Source organism: Gigantopelta aegis, unplaced genomic scaffold (genome assembly GCF_016097555.1).
Source record: "Gigantopelta aegis isolate Gae_Host unplaced genomic scaffold, Gae_host_genome ctg2771_pilon_pilon:::debris, whole genome shotgun sequence".
In the NCBI taxonomy this organism is placed as follows: domain Eukaryota; kingdom Metazoa; phylum Mollusca; class Gastropoda; order Neomphalida; family Peltospiridae; genus Gigantopelta; species Gigantopelta aegis.
The window spans coordinates 6,498-23,838 of NW_024533030.1; the positions used below are offsets into that span (position 1 = coordinate 6,498).

General features: G+C 36.3%; 1 protein-coding gene across 1 annotated transcript; it reads left to right on the plus strand.

The window, feature by feature from the left end:
• Window positions 1-203: 203 nt before the first annotated feature.
• On the plus strand, window positions 204-6,806 carry LOC121391653 (epidermal growth factor-like protein 6). Its single transcript, XM_041523207.1, has 3 exons — window positions 204-339; window positions 5,523-5,625; window positions 5,918-6,806. The coding sequence occupies exons 1-3, from the start codon at window positions 255-257 to the stop codon at window positions 6,198-6,200; spliced, it is 471 nt and encodes a 156-aa protein (XP_041379141.1). The 5' UTR covers window positions 204-254; the 3' UTR covers window positions 6,201-6,806.
• The last annotated feature ends 10,535 nt before the right edge of the window (window positions 6,807-17,341 follow it).

Genomic DNA, 17,341 nt, shown 5'->3' on the forward strand with positions numbered 1-17,341 from the left:
GTCACCACATTAATAGAAACACGCACTAAAAATACTATTTCATGAAATGTGATCATAATATCAATGTTCGATGTGTGAAAAATTAACAAAAACACTATAAGTGCATTCATATATTTTCACCGTCATATGTGACTCTTAAAATATGAAATGTATGCTACTACATGTATACCAAAAACAAGCAGTCCTAATTCCAATAAATTAATTTGCTTTTGCATTTAGATGTAAATGAGTGTACTGAACAGAATCTATGTGATATGAAAGCGAATTGTAGCAACACAGACGGGTCATATATATGCGTTTGTCACAATGGATATTCCGGAGACGGAAAAACATGTACAGGTAACATATGTGTATAACTTAGCGTCGATTTATTTACATTTTAAAAAAGTATTTCATGAATTGTCACATTTACAGATCACTGTGTCCATGTGGGTTAATAATTACATGGGATACAATTTTTATCCTGTAACTTACTCATAATATCTATGTCATCAACACATTTGATATTTCGATGTACTTGTATTGACCCTGTTAGTATTTTGTTTCCATTGTCAGTTGATCATTTGTTTACAAACCAACAAGACATATACACCTGACGTAGCTCGATGCGCGGTCGGTGTGGGATCGATCCCCGTCAGTGGGCCAATTGGGCTATTTCTCGTTCCAGCCAGTGCACCACGACTGGTATATCAAAATCCGTGGTATGTACTACCCTGTCTGTGGGATGGTGCATACAAAAGATCCCTTGCTGCTAATCGAAAAGAGTAGTCCATGAAGTGACCTCAGCGGGTTTCCTCACTCAATATATGTGTACTCCTTAATCATATGTCTGACGCCATATAACCGTAAATACAATGTGTTGAGTGCATCGTTAAATAAAACATTTCTTTGTTTAGATAGGTAGGTAACTAGTTTAACGTGCTCATATACCACTAGTGTTTTGAACACGACGTAGAAAACTTGGTTTGCAAAAGGGGAAAAACGCCTTTAAATGTATAATTTGTAATTACCCACATTTGCTTTTGAACTGGTTTTCTTTCCCTGATAATATAAGTTTTCAATGTTTCTGTGATGGTTATTTATATTTACAAGTTCAGTACGATTTAGAGTATGATTAGCATAGTTACAACTATAGATGTACCGTTTCACTATTTAAACATAGATAATTTAATGAAGTGCCTAAATGTGGACCTCCATGTAGTATAACACAAATTCACGGTAGTAGCTGTTTTGATCTCAAACCAGTTTTTAAAATTTCTCTCTATCCATTTCTCTTCTGAAACTACTTTCCCATTCATTCTTATATACAATTGATACAATAGTCTTGTATAAGCTGATAAATGCATTCTTATTAAAAAAAAGTATTATATATATAATCAAATACATAATAGTCATATTCCAATTGTTATTAATATTTTATTATAAAATTTAATACTGGCTACATAACTATAAGTGTGAGATCTAAATGCGGCGGTAGTGCAGTCGCCCGAGGTGCTTCGGTCGAAGTATCGAACCCCCTCGGTGGACCCATTCTTTGAATGTGTTTCTCTGTCAGGTATATCAAAGGTTGTGGCGTATGCTGTCCTGTCTGGGTGTAGTGCATATAAAAGATTCCATTCTGCTAAATGAAAATGCAGCAGGATTCCTCTGATGATTACGTGTCAGAATATTTGACATCCGATAGCAATGATTAATGAATTACTGTGCTCATTTGGTATCTCTAAACTAAGAAAAGTTTAACTAGCTTACCTATAAATCAGAAAAGAATGTGTTAATATTTTGCTTTTAACTGGCTGTTTATTTAACCTTTCAAATAACTGTTCTGATGGGATTGGTATCAACATTAAAAACAATTGTTATGTCCAACCAGTGCACCACAATTGAATAAAGGCCGTGATATGTAGTTTCCTGTCTGTTGGAAAGTGTATACAAAATATCCATTGCTGCTAATGGAAAAAAAATGTAGTGGGTTTCCTCTGATTACTACGTGTCAGAATTACCAAATGTTTGACATCAAATAGCCGATGATTAATTAATCAATATGCTCTAATGGTGTTGTGTAACAAAACAAACAAACTTTTAGAACCACTCATGACGAATCATCTATGTATGAAAACAAATAGATATGCATACATATAAACACACACGTATTTATATTTACACCTGATATACACACCAACAAGACATAGACAGTTTAATGAAAAGGAATTTGGACAGGGCAGGAAAATGGTTGAGGGGTAGGAAGGATAAAGAGGATGAAAGAATAATTTATTTCCAAATTATCATATGGGTGTGTCAATAATAGAACAAGGTATTTAATGACACACCAGCACGAAACATACATCGGCTATTTGGTGTCAAACTATAGTAAATGCAAACAGTAAGTGATGATAAACATCAATATAAATATGTGGGTGTGGGTGAGAGATAAGAGTACTGATGTTATTTGACGTAGAAGTAAAAGTGGTTTACAAAAAGGGGGAAAACGCCTTTACATTATTAAAGTTTTACATTATCCCATTTGCTTGTAAACTGGTCTTCTTTTCCTGATAATATGATTGTTTCAATGTTTCTGTAACAGTTTATTATATTTACAATTTCAATGCAATTTAGAGTATGATTTGTTTATTTTACAACTATAGATCCACCATTTAACTATTTAAAAATAAATGGCTTAATAAAATACTTAAATGTGGATGATAGTTTTTAAAATTTCCCCATTCCCCATATCTGTTCCTCTTCTGAAATTATTTTCCCATTCATTTTTATGTACAATTGATACAATAGTGTTATATAGGCTGAAGCATGATTAAAAGTATTTTATTCAATCAAATACATAATAGTCATATTCAAGTTGTTATTAACATTTTATTATAAAATTTAATAATGGCTACGTAACCACAAGTGCTCTCGCCGTGGGTGATTTGGTCATAGTATCGAACCCCTCGGTGGACCCATTCTCTGAATGTTTTCCCCCGTCTGGTATATCAAAATGCTTGGTATATGCTGTCCCATCTGGGTGAGGTGCATATAAAGGATTCCATACTGCTAAATGAAAATGCGTACTAATTGTCAGAATTACCAAATGTCTGACATACAATAATGATGATTAATTAATTAATGTGCTCATTTAGTATCTTTAAACTCAGCAAAGTTTAGCTAACTTAACTATAAATCAGAAGAAAAAAAAAACATTTATTAATTTTTATCTTTTAACTGGCTGTTTATTTAACTTTTAAATAACTGTTCTGATGGAATTGGTATCGAAATTAACAAATGTCTTATGTGTGTTATTATTAATGATTTTAAGGCTTTGATTCTGCCTAATAATGTCATACTTTCATAGCATTTTTCTCTTTGTTTGCCTCGAAATTCTTCTTAATCATGTCTTCTAAACTTGAAGAGAAATTAATATCCAAATAAACTATTATTTTGAGGGGCTTTTTCTACCTGTCCATATTGTCTTTGGCTTTGAATAATTTAGCGTCACACCGTATATTTTTGCAAAGAAGCTCTGTGTAAGAACCACCCATATCTAAGAATAACTAGTTTAACTGCTATTGGAAAATATAATAATGCGAAACAAATAGAGAAGCCATTCTACTTGATTAAATTTCTAATTTCTTTTAGACAAAATGTATTTTTACTACATCTGTCATTTTTGTGTGATATTGAATATTTTTTACCTTTCATATGTTGTCACTATATGTGCAGTTTTATAAACATGAATCAAGTATTTCAGAATATCTAAAGTTTAACAAATGAACAATACTATCGTCTAGCTCCATTTTTACCATCAATTTATTGAGGATAATTGAACTGGAAGTTAATGTAATTACTTTTAGTCATTTATTATTTTAATGTTAATAGTAAATAGTTCATATTCGGATATATGATCTAAAACTTAGTTATAGAATATGAAATGGTAATATATCATGTACTTTGTGTGACACGTTCTTTGAATTTCTATAATACGGTATTTACAACATTTTGAAAATACGAATTTGTGTTCATGTTAAAAACATTCTGTATCAAAATGATATGTCAATTCCATGATTCTGTTTAATTTACTAACCTTTTTTTTCGGAGGAGGGGTATAATCAATATCTAAAACCAAATTTATTATTCTTAAATTTGGATGTTTGATGAAAAAGTACATTCATGGAATGCAATATTATTGTATTAATGCACTAAATATAGACACTATTTAAAAGATTACACTATGTTGGATCACATGAAAACAATCATATTATGTTTTCTATTATGTGTAGTATTTATACCATTTAATATTATCCACAAATGTAATTTAAAATAAGTAAATGAAATAATTAAAAGAAATCTACAAACGAAATATATTTTACTAGAAATACATAAAAGTAAATAAAGAAATAAATGAAAACAAAATTGGCATATCGATATATTTGCAAGAAGTTGCTCAATGCATTTAGTTTCGGACACTTTAAAAACGACAATGATTAAAGGTAAAAATATACATAGATTTCATTAAATAGCTTTTGCAGACATGCTTTTATTACAACAAAGTTATACATACATACATCAAACAACCATTTTTGCTTGTTTACTTTGTGCCATACTATAAGGATGCAATTAGTTTCGCATTTATAAGGACCAGTTACATCAGTTAAAATCGGATGTAGGACACAATGTCAACGGTCAAAATGTCAACTATTAAAGTGGTATGCAGGTCAAAAAAAGAAAAAGAAAAAGAAAACTATAATTTTTGTCTGACCAATCAAAACATTGCTTGCATACATTTATCAAAACTAAATTTGAACAGCATAAGTGATGACATTTTGTTTTTATATGCCTATAACGTTTTCTTTATACCAAAGAGAGACTGGCTAATGACGCATAAAACAACAATGGAGCATCCTCTGAAGATTACAAATTTTGTAATGAGTAAGAAACGCGCATTTCCCAACCCTAATACTTAAATACACCCCTCTCTCTCACCCTCTCTCTCTCTCTCTCTCTCTCTCTCTCTCTCTCTCTCTCTCTCTCTCTCTCTCTCTCTCTCTCTCTCTCTCATATAATACTAACACACACACATAGACACACACACACTCTCTCTCTCTCTCTCTCTCTCTCTCTCTCTCTCTCTCTCTCTCTCTCTCTCTCACACACACACACACACACACCCATACGCACACACACAGGTTGACATTTTGACCGAGATACTACATTAATGATACACATTTTGTCCATTGACATTTTGTCTGTTGACATATTGACCATTTACATTTTGTCGAAAAAATATGTGCACGGATTTCACCAAAGCGATCAATATTGTAATAATGCAGAACACTTCTGCCACTTACCTCATAATACATTGTTTTTTAATATTCAGTTTCATTTCCAGCATGTACCTAGCTAATGCCTGCAAACCAACCCACTTAATATATAAATATGCAGTATGTCTTTCTAATGTGGCCAGTATAGGATGCAAACATACTTGCAAATATCCGCTTATATTATAACTCGAATTTAAATGTATTTTGCAGCTCTTCCCCAGGCAGCTGCTGCAGACACTGTTAACATTGCTTGGCCAGTCACCATGGGCTTAATGGTTCTCCTTTTGACAATTTCAGTTATCATCATAGTTAAGTAAGTAATGTGCAAAAACACTAAATTCGTTGAGTAAATGGAAACAAAATCACATTTATTATAATACAATTACAATAGTTGAATTACAGTGAGGACTAAACTTACATGCGCCCAGAACACACGACTATAGTAATACTATATCTTCATTACATTATATTTCCAAACCTTTCTTAAATTATTTCGTGTAACAGCTTTGTTGACTATTGTTAGATATACGTTTAGTGAAGTGTGAACTTAGATTTGAGGCAATTAAAATAAACAAACTTGTAATTTGTGTTCTCTTTTTCTTCAGACTTGTTATGATCGTTAAAAAACAACGTAATTCTGCAGAGTCCAAGGTAACATTTTCCGACATACAACAAAATGAAAACCAAACTACAACACCTGCTTCAGTGTATGAAGATGTGAGGGATGACAACACAGGTGCACAGAAACGACCAGGTCCTCCAGGAGAACATGATTACCAAAACGCACCACGAATGACAAACAATGACCAGCAAGAAACCAGCATGTATGATAGACTGGATATGGACGCCACGGGCGAGCGGTCTCCATATGAAAAGTTAGATGTGTAAAACAAGATCTATTTCTTGTTTGCTGCTATTATCGCTCCCAGACGTATCTTATGGAGTACTGGTGCACTGCAATCAGACGTGCATTCATGCGGTAAATTTACGATGAGTTCAAAAAGATAAATGTACATAGTTACAAAATCAATGTTGATTAATGCATAAACAATATTTCGCATATAACATCATAAATTCATAGATTGTATTATTGTCAAACCACTGCCACACTTCACTGTACATACTATAATATTATCAAAGTTATTAACAACATTAATATAACTACAAACTTTTATGTTATGGCTTGTAAATCTGGCCATACTGAACCTAAAATAACCATGACAGATTGAAAAAATGACACTTTTAAAACTTTTCTTTTATAGTATTTGACGTACTTATATCCAAAAAAGGTTCAATCACACTCTGCTGGAGGCCTGGACTGTCTCTCCAGGATAGACATTTAGACTGAAAATTACTTTTTTATTTATTTTTCGTCTATATAGATCAGGTGTGTTGTTTTGTATTAAAATACGAATATGTTTTTAATTTGACATTTTCAATATATACGTGGAACTGTAAATTAGATGAAGAAGAAATAAATATATTTATAATTCAGACAGTTTTGACATCGTCTGGCCTGACTAGAGAAGCAATAGCAAGGTAAGTATTCTGCATACTGTATAGACTACAGTTATATAACACCGGGGTTTGAGTATAGTGTGTAACCGTATCTCCACTAAAATGTTTCTAAATTTCTTTACTGTAGTGGCGGATCCAGTGAAATCGAGTACGGGTCACGACAAACTTGTGAAGCTGGCGATGGAGAAGGGCGTGGGGGTGGGCGTGGGGCTGATACTTTTGTAAATTTAAAAATATTGTCATAACTGACAGGGACGGATGGGGCATTTTTCAAGGTAGTGGGCGCAACGCTTAAAAGGGTCATCTACGGTATTCAAAAGTAAACTAACATGTATCATCTGTCTAGTAATCATCCACAGAAATATTACGCTGAACATTGTAAACATGTTCCCCTCTAAAAACGAATTAATGCATTAAAGGGACATTCCTGAGTTTGCTGCAATGTTTAAGATGTTATCGACTAACAGATACGTTTTAACGATTGTAATTACATATCAAATATATTTGTCTGGATAAAATATTAGTGGCTGTATATTAAACGTGTTTCTGGTCGTTCTAATATTTGTATTAGGTTAAATTTCATTTTATTTCCTAAAATATAGTTTTTTCGTACGTACGAAATTATTTAAAGACAAAATCCAGTTTGGGTTTCTTACATATATTAAGACGACCAGAAACATATTGAATATACAGACACTGATATTCTAAACAAGAAAATATATTTAATTTGTAAGTTTAATCGTAGAAAGACCTTATTAGTCGGAAACATCTTACAATGCAGCAAACTCAGAAATGTCCCTTTAATTTCAATCTGCTAAACACTGGAGTTTTCGAGACATTTCGAATTTCGGTCGGGGGTGGGTGGATGCCCACCCAACACCCTCCTCTTGGATCCACGCATGCAGTCCTTCAGGAACAGTTGTTATGCTTAAATAGAAGCGACAAACTGAATTGAACTGAAGTGAATTAACCTAGGGAATGGGTATTTGACAATGCCCGCCAATCACACCTCCTTTCCCCCAACATCTTTTATATGTACCTGTCGCCCCATAAGAAGACACATTGACAGTGTGGATTCCTTCTTTCAATATGGGTGCCCCTCCTCAATATAAAATACAGGCTACGCCAATGACTACGCACCCCACCTCCTACTTCATCGGTTCTTATAAAGAAACAATTAAACAAACAAACAATCATTCACGTTCCACCCATCATTGCAGAAACTATTGGAAGAGAACAGCACATTAGTTAGATGTCATCATTAGGTAGTATTAGATCCATACACATATATTTTATATGTATACACATTTAAATCAATATTATTATAAATGTGAAACAGCGATATTTTCACACATTTTCAATAAGCATATTAAAATGACAAGCATTCTTGACGTCACGTCAAAGGAATGTTGACGTTTTTATCGTAACGACTTCGGCAATTTTTGTAACATGTCGAAATACAATTGAAATGCACACCTCGAGCACCCTCCAACTGGTTCCGCGCCTGGATATAAGTAGCGCATGTACAGTAAACATCAATTATTCGTCACCGGTAGGATTGATGGTGCAAACAATAATTACCTAACAATATTCGTGCTCTAAAATAGCACCCAGTTCTTTGTCAGTTTGAAAATGTCGGTTAAAAATATAGTAGTAAATACAATTATTGGTATGTATTTTTGGGGGGATGAGATAGGGGTATTTAACTCAAGGTGAAATCGTTATATTTCACAAGAAAAATTAATTAATATTTTGGTCAGTATGCAGCTCTAGGAGGTGGCACAAAGGCCAGTGGTAAAGTGCTCACTGGATGCGCCCATTGCCATTGGACTATTTATTGTTCCAACCAGTACACCACGACTGCTATATAAAAAAACGTAGTATGTGTTATCCTGTATGTGCTACTAATTGAAAAAATATAGTAGGTTTACGTCAAACCTAGAGTATGTCAAAAATACCAAATATTTCACATCCAGTAGCAGATGATTAATAAATCAGTGTGCTTTAGTTGTGTCGTTAAAGAAAACAAACTTTACTTTGTGCCGCTTTAAGTGTTCAATGCTGCAAACACGGGACATATATATATATGAGTTAACTATTTATAATAGAGCATGCGTTTTGTCTGTATACGTCGGTAAGAGTATATTATTTGTTATGAAATATACAAGAAACAAAAGTAGATTTAGCATAATTTTAAAGGGATTCCTAACTTAGGTAACATACAACTATTTTTTAAATTGAATATAATATCATGTAGCTACTGTGCAACATGAATCAAACTATTTAGGTGTCACAGCAGGGACAGCTTTGACCCCCCCCCCCCCCCCACCACCACCCCCGGATCCGCACCTGAATTGTGTTCATGTATATTTTTACATTCGACGATCCTCAGATGTAGTAAATGCGAAATGTTTAACGCTTGAATTCACCTGAAACCAACCAGGAAGATGTTAGGGTTCTATGAACATGAACAGCTCGTGTGCAGGTGTCTTTTAAGTCAGCTCATTTCACATATTTGAGATGTTAGCTGAAATACTAGTATAGTTGTCTGGTAAACATTGAATATCTAACCAGGGAGATGCCACAAATCAGTAACTGTATATAGATGCACTTCACGTCTTGGTACATTGAAACAAGCATAGTCATTATATTCATATAACCCGTATACATTACACTATCTAGCCGAGAGCTAGGCGCGCGATGGTGGTGGTTTATTTTTACTCAGGATATTCAGTTTAAACCCACAACACGATATTCGTTCTTCAGCCGGAACGCCTCGGCAGATCTCAGCATTGTTTGTTCATGTAGGGGCGAGACGTAGCCCGGTGGTAAAGCGCTCGCTTGATGCGCGGTTCGTTTAGGATCGATCCCCGTCGGTTGGCTTATTGGTTTATTTCTTGCTCCACGAAAGGCAGTGGTATGTCCTATCCTGTCTGTGGGATGGTGCATATAAAATATCCCTTACTGCTAATCGAAAAGAGTAGCCCATTGTCACGGGGATTCTATAATACCCGTAACTGAATAAAACACGATTGTCCAAATATCTCTCCTAACTGTATATCTATTAGATCTCTCTGTAACGGGCGGTTATACCCTAATGTGGCTCGTCTAGGTATGATCAGAGATGAGATCTTATATAAAGTATATATTATTATAGCACGTTTAGTTCACTAGAAAACACAACAAAAACACAATACACTTTGGAATCTGTATTAACCTACGCAGACAAATGTACTGCCGAGTAGTTAATTAATAACAACAATAATAGCCAACCCAGAACTGATCACTTAATTAGTTAATCTCTAGGTGTCTAGTTTACACAATATGCTAATCACTTCACCGTGACACAACACCCACACGTGTGATAATTGAGAAACGCTAACACACACACGTGCGATAAAGGAGAAACACTTCCAGGGGAACTTAATTAATAAAGGAATTACAACACTATTCCTAACTGGTTAATTTTTAATTAACCCTAACTACTCATTCAATAACCTTGTAATACAGAATTAATACTGGTACCTATCACAATAAAGACAATAACCTACAGTTTACCTAGGTCCTCTAGGATGACTGGCTAAGCTTTATATATATATATATATCAGAACGGTGAGCCTACAGAATACTGCGTCAGATGACCGGCAGCACCGTCTAAATAATATTGGTATAATACAGTATTAAAATATTTAAAGTCACATCAATCACATCAAGGTTATACACAGAGCAGAAAATATATATTTACCAAAGTCCCGTCTGAACTAATATAGATCGTTCAGTGGACGGACAGCGATCCCCTGGAGCCTTCCAATATGTTTCTCCTCGATATCTCTAAAACCCTAGCTATTTATTATAAAATCGAATATCGCCTGGGGGTACATCGCGGCACCGAATCTTATCATGTGGATTTCCACCACGACCACGCCGGCATATTTTTCTCTTTGAAGACCAGACTTACTGACGCCGATCGTCGCCAATCACGGTCGTCGAAACCGCACTCGCAGAGGTATTACGTAACTACTGGCCACATGGCCTCCACACCTGCACTAAGTGCATATTGGAATGTACGGTCGCGCGAAGGTATTACGTAACAAAGTGTCCACCTGGGCTTAAGTGCTTATTGGACTGCACACGGCCGTCTAACACAATTAATATCGCCACAGGCGAAAACAAAATTACGAGCATGTTCCGTCACACACCCCCACCTCAAAAAGGATATTTCCTCTACTCTAGGAATAGGGAAATATACTACATTAAAACAAAAGGGTGCGTTAACCGACGCATACGGGCATTTATAACACATGTAATAATAAGGTGACTACCAGTAATCACACTGAGTCTCTGAGTCCCTGGTATACAAAATAAATATATATAAAACAAAACAGAAATCAAGAAGGTCAACACATTATCATAACGTTCAACTTCGGGACAGGGCATCAGCAATTACATTGGATGTGCCCTTGATATGTTCAATGGTAATTGGGTATTCTTGCAGAAGAAGACTCCATCTCAAAACTCTCTGGTTGGTGGCTTTCATTCTGTGAATGAAAGTAAGCGGATTATGATCAGTAAAGACCACCACTTGATGCACTGCCGATTTCACGTAGATCTGAAAATGCTTCAGAGCTTGTACCATGGCCAAAGCTTCCTTCTCTATAGTGGAATAGTTCACCTGGTGTTTGTCAAACGTTTTGGAGAAGAAACTTACAGGATGGTCCAGTCCATTTTCGTCTTCCTGGAACAGCACAGCTCCAGCTCCCACGTCACTGGCATCCACAGCTAGCTTGAACGGTATTCGGTAGTCTGGTGCTGCCATCACGGGAGACGAGTAGCGCATCTGCTTGAGACGGTTGAATGACTTCTCGCATTCACCTGACCACTGGAACTTCGTTTCTTTCTTTTTCAGTGTCGCACGTTTTCCAGGTTTTCTCTGATAGGCATGCTGTCGAATCGGTGTAGCGTTGGGTTCCAAGCGCACATCCTGGCTTAAGGTGTTGGTAATCGTTGGAAGGTTCTGACAAATGGAAACATTGTCTTGTTTCAACGTAGTCAACTTTGCTCGCTGGGGGCTCAAGTCTGCTATAATCTGGCTGTTGGTTAATTTGATCTCTGCAGTCTTGACGTCATCACAGGATATTGAGTGACTCTCAATTTGGACCGGTATCACTGGAACTATCGGCAGTCTGTTAAAATAACCTTTTAGCAAACTGATGTGACAATACCTACTTTTCCTAACCCTATCAGGAGTGTTTATCACATAGCCTGTCTCATTAACCCGTTTGAGCACAACATAGGGCCCGAAATACCTGTTCTGTAATGATCCCCGTTTAATGGGAAGGTACAGCAGCACTTTATCCCCTGGTTTAAATTCCCGACTCTTAGCCTTCCTATCAAACACTGATTTTATTTTGCTCTGAGCATTGCTCAGTTGCTTCCTAGCCTTTCTATCTCTAACTCTCTTATTCATTAATACTCCCTTGTCCACAGTTAACAAGATAGTGCGAGCTGCCAACAAATTTGGATCAGCTCCCTGCTCTAGAACTAACTCTTGCCTATTACAAGGTAAGGCCCCTCTATCAAACACGACTGGTTCATTTACCCTCTGCGGGAGGTCAACAGGTTCCACCACATTTAGTTCGTCAGTTGACTTATCTACCAATTTACTGATAACCTCATCCACTCCAATTTCATGACTCACACACGTATCAGACAAATCACAAATATCCTCTGGGTATCGTGTTACCCTACTGGCCATAGCCCTAGTCTTTACACACTCAGGATATTTAATCTCATCAACCTCACTCTCTCCTACTAGTAAAGGGCTGTCTTTAATTAACAATTGGTCACATTTCGGCTGACAACACTGACTAGTCAAATCATTACCCAACAAAACTCCTATGTTTTCAACAGGCAAGTCCTTCACAACACTCATAACGACTGGTGCCGTCACAAACTTCGAACACAAGAAAACGTTATGTAACCGAACAACCATTGTTTCTCCAGTAACCGAGGTTAAGGCCAAACTACGTCCTGTATCTGAATTCTTAATACCAGCTAAACACTCCGACGTGATCAGCGACTGACTACAGCCTGTGTCTCGATAGAGTGATCTTGCCTTAGGACTCAATTCTTGTTTCACATCACAAACCATACCAGTGGACACATACGGGTTTACTTTCTCTGCCAAGGGACTAACCATTAACTATCTCGCTAACGGAGCTGACCTCACTAACCGACCACTTGTGCATTATCGCGTTTCCTTTTAAAACAGTCCCCGACAAGATGGTTATCCTTTTTACAGTAACTGCAATGTGGACGAAAAGTTCGTGCATTGGCTGATAATGCAGGAGTATCCTTACTTTGCCCACCAGGTGCATTCCTTGCCTGACTAGCTGACCAACTAGATGACTCTCCCCGATAGTTACTTTCCCGGGAAAAACCTGGCTGAAATTTCTTCTTATCACCCTGTTGTATAGAGCTACCCTGTACTGCCTGAGCCTTGTGTATTAACACGTAGTCATCTGCCACTATGCCTGCCTCTATCTTTTTGACATCACGATCCTCTAAATGAATACGTAAGTTAACTGGTAATCCATTTTTAATGTCCTGTAAGATCAACAACTTCCGTAACTCGGTATATGACTCTACCTGATGAGACCCACCCATTTATCAAACATCCCTGCCTTCTTAGCCACAAACTCAATATAAGAATGACCCTGCGTTTTTCTCAACTCGCTATACCGTAAACGATAATCCTCAGGTCGTAATTCATACGCCATCAACACTGCCGCCTTAACTAGGTCGTACTGACTTGCTCGCTCATCACTCATTGAATTATAAGCTACACTAGCCTTCCCCTTAAACTTAGACACGGCCAATTTAGCTGCTTAGCGGCCCGTTCAAAAAGTTGGAAGAACATATCTACCTCCTGGTCATCAAATACAGGCACTGATCTATAAGCCTCCGACATGTTAAACCCATTTCCGGCTTCTCGTCTGACTTCTTCAGTATTCAACTTTAAAGTGCTGTGCCAGATGTATGATGTATTGAGCTATATCAATCAAGATATTATTTAATATGATTAGAAAATTAAAAAAAAAAAAGTGAAAAAATTATATACCGGTATATTTTCCATTTAAAAATATTCCCCTGAAAAACAGAACCAGCTGAATTCGTTTCGGGAATTTCCGTAAGATTTGATCCGTGACGTCACGAAGGGAACTTCTTTCGATAGTCAGCGCCATTGTTCATTGCTTCGTTTGTGTTTATTATGGTTAAACGGCGTGTTGTTGGCGGCTGTAGCAATACAAAAGCCGATAAATTTAGTCTTCACACATTTCCTAGTAATGTTGCTGTGAGAAAGCTGTGTGTGAATTTGATTAAAACAACGTGGAAATACTGGACAGGAAGAAAATGCCGGAGACCGTTGCGACAGCAGACACTTTAGTTTCGATTCGTCCAAACTGGCTTGTCGGCTTTAGCGAGATATGGGAATACCATGTGTTATGGCTTTTAAAAAAGATGCTGTACCAACAATTTTTCTGCGACACAAAACAAATGACAACAAGCCGACGCCATCCACACCGAAACGACCTTGGGGTGCATATCGTCAATGTCCCAAATTGCGTTATGCTTTCAACTCCGGTCAATTTGTTTTCTCATGCACGGTTCGTGCAATCATCGAGATCCGATTTGTTGTTGTTTGCATCTCGTTCATTTGTGAGATTTTTCTTTATAGTTCGAGAACATTAAAACAATAAAGTCAGAGAAGTAAGTATCTATAGCCTAGTCCGTCCCATCCTACAAAAATGTAGGTTTTTTTTTTTTTTTTTTTTTTTTTTTTTTTAAAGAACAAAAAAGAAGCTAATTTTGTATGCATCTTAGAAAACAATCTGCTCAGAAATAAATGACTTGTAAATTCCATAGCATGAAAAAAGGCGTTCCCTGTAAAACAGACTATAAATACATTAAATTAATTTTATTATACCTCCCACAGAGAAAACCTTTTTTCATACTATGGAATGTGCTATAAGTTATTTATTTCTGAGCAGACTGTTTTCACAACTGCACACACAAAAATTGTATTGTTTTGTTATTTCCAAAACACTTTTTTTACGTCAAACTAAACTGAAATTATTCACACAAAAAAGCATCTTCCTAGATGGATGGGACGGGCTAAAAGTCTTTTTTGTTTATTTTTAAAAATTAAAATAAGTTATTTATTTCTGAGCAGACTGTTTTTACAACTGCACACAAAAAATAGTATTGTTTTGTTATTTCCAAAACACTTTTACTTCTTTTTTTTTACGTCAAACTAAACTAAAATTATTCACCAAAAAACCCCATCTTCATGGATGGGACGGACTAAAAGTCGTTTTTGTTTATTTCTTAAAATTACCGATATCGGGTCCACTTGACTCGTAGAATTCAAGTTATTTATCGTCTTTTCTACTACATCACAAGTATTAGAACATACAGTGTAGTAAAATAATTCGCACGAAAAGCTAAAGAACAAAACAAGAATAAAAGTTGTAAATTAGTGGTAAGCTGTCTCCACGACCATTGTCATCTGTCAGGCCGGTGGTTCGTCGGAAGATGTTCCAGGTTCAAACTGATAAGGCATTATTTGTTGTGTTGCACAAATATTAGTCCAGTCGTCATTACTACACTATTCATCATCGAATGAAGAATCGCATGATCAAGCTTGGCAGTCGCTGTCGGTCCCACTTTCGCTTGCGCTGAAAGTCATCTCGTGGTAGGTTTCTGTGAAGCGCGTTCCCTTCGTGACGTCACGGCTATTTACAGGCAAATGTTTTTACCGAGAATTTTACTCGGTCGTTTCCGGCAGTGTTCTACGGCAGTGATGTTTTAATACTTTTATGGGGCATTTTCGTAATTATTGACTTACATATCGGTGTAAAATATTATTGCAATGAATTAAGAAAGCATTTAATTGTTGAATTTGAAATTTTAGTGTATGGTCTGGCACAGCACTTTAACTCATGTTCCACCTACAATTTTGCTAACTGGAATTCTCTATCTCTATCTTCTCTATCCCTCTCTTCTCTTTCTCTCTCTCTCTATCCCTCTCTTCTCTTTCTCTCTCTCTCTCTCTCTCTCTCTCTCTCTCTCTCTCTCTCTCTCTCTCTCTCTCTCTCTCTCTCTCTCTCTCTCTCTCTATCTAATGCACGTTCTTCTCTTTCGTACTCAAGCTTTTTAAAAGCTAACTGTTGTTCCATACTCAAGTCATTTATCTCTATCTCTGGAACAATCTCACTGTCTTCCATAACAGGCCTATCACCAAAAACATCCTGGATAATAATTGTCTTTATATCACCTAAGGTTTTAGCTGATGTTAAATCAATTTCTCGCTCACCCGCGATTTCAACTAATTCGGCCTTACGTGCTCGCTTAATCTCCACTACACTGAGCGTAGGCCTATCCAGCAAATTCTTATCCATGTTTAGATATGACGCACTTATTATTAATTAATTTTCTAGTGAACAACGTTGCTACTTCTAATAAATTTGTAAAAATAATTTATAAAGCCCCCATTTACAAACAATACTTTTTCTACTCCTGTCACGGGGATTCTATAATACCCGTAACTGAATAAAACACGATTGTCCAAATATCTCTCCTAACTGTATATCTATTAGATCTCTCTGTAACGGGCGGTTATACCCTAATGCGGCTCGTCTAGGTATGATCAGAGATGAGATCTTATATAAAGTATATATTATTATAGCACGTTTAGTTCACTAGAAAACACAACAAAAACACAATACACTTTGGAATCTGTATTAACCTACGCAGACAAATGTACTGCCGAGTAGTTAATTAATAACAACAATAATAGCCAACCCAGAACTGATCACTTAATTAGTTAATCTCTAGGTGTCTAGTTTACACAATATGCTAATCACTTCACCGTGACACAACACCCACACGTGTGATAATTGAGAAACGCTAACACACACACGTGCGATAAAGGAGAAACACTTCCAGGGGAACTTAATTAATAAAGGAATTACAACACTATTCCTAACTGGTTAATTTTTAATTAACCCTAACTACTCATTCAATAACCTTGTAATACAGAATTAATACTGGTACCTATCACAATAAAGACAATAACCTACCGTTTACCTAGGTCCTCTAGGATGACTGGCTAAACTTTATATATATATATATATCAGAACGGTGAGCCTACAGAATACTGCGTCAGATGACCGGCAGCACCGTCTAAATAATATTGGTATAATACAGTATTAAAATATTTAAAGTCACATCAATCACATCAAGGTTATACACAGAGCAGAAAATATATATTTACCAAAGTCCCGTCTGAACTAATATAGATCGTTCAGTGGACGGACAGCGATCCCCTGGAGCCTTCCAATATGTTTCTCCTCGATATCTCTAAAACCCTAGCTATTTATTATAAAATCGAATATCGCCTGGGGGTACATCGCGGCACCGAATCTTATCATGTGGATTTCCACCACGAC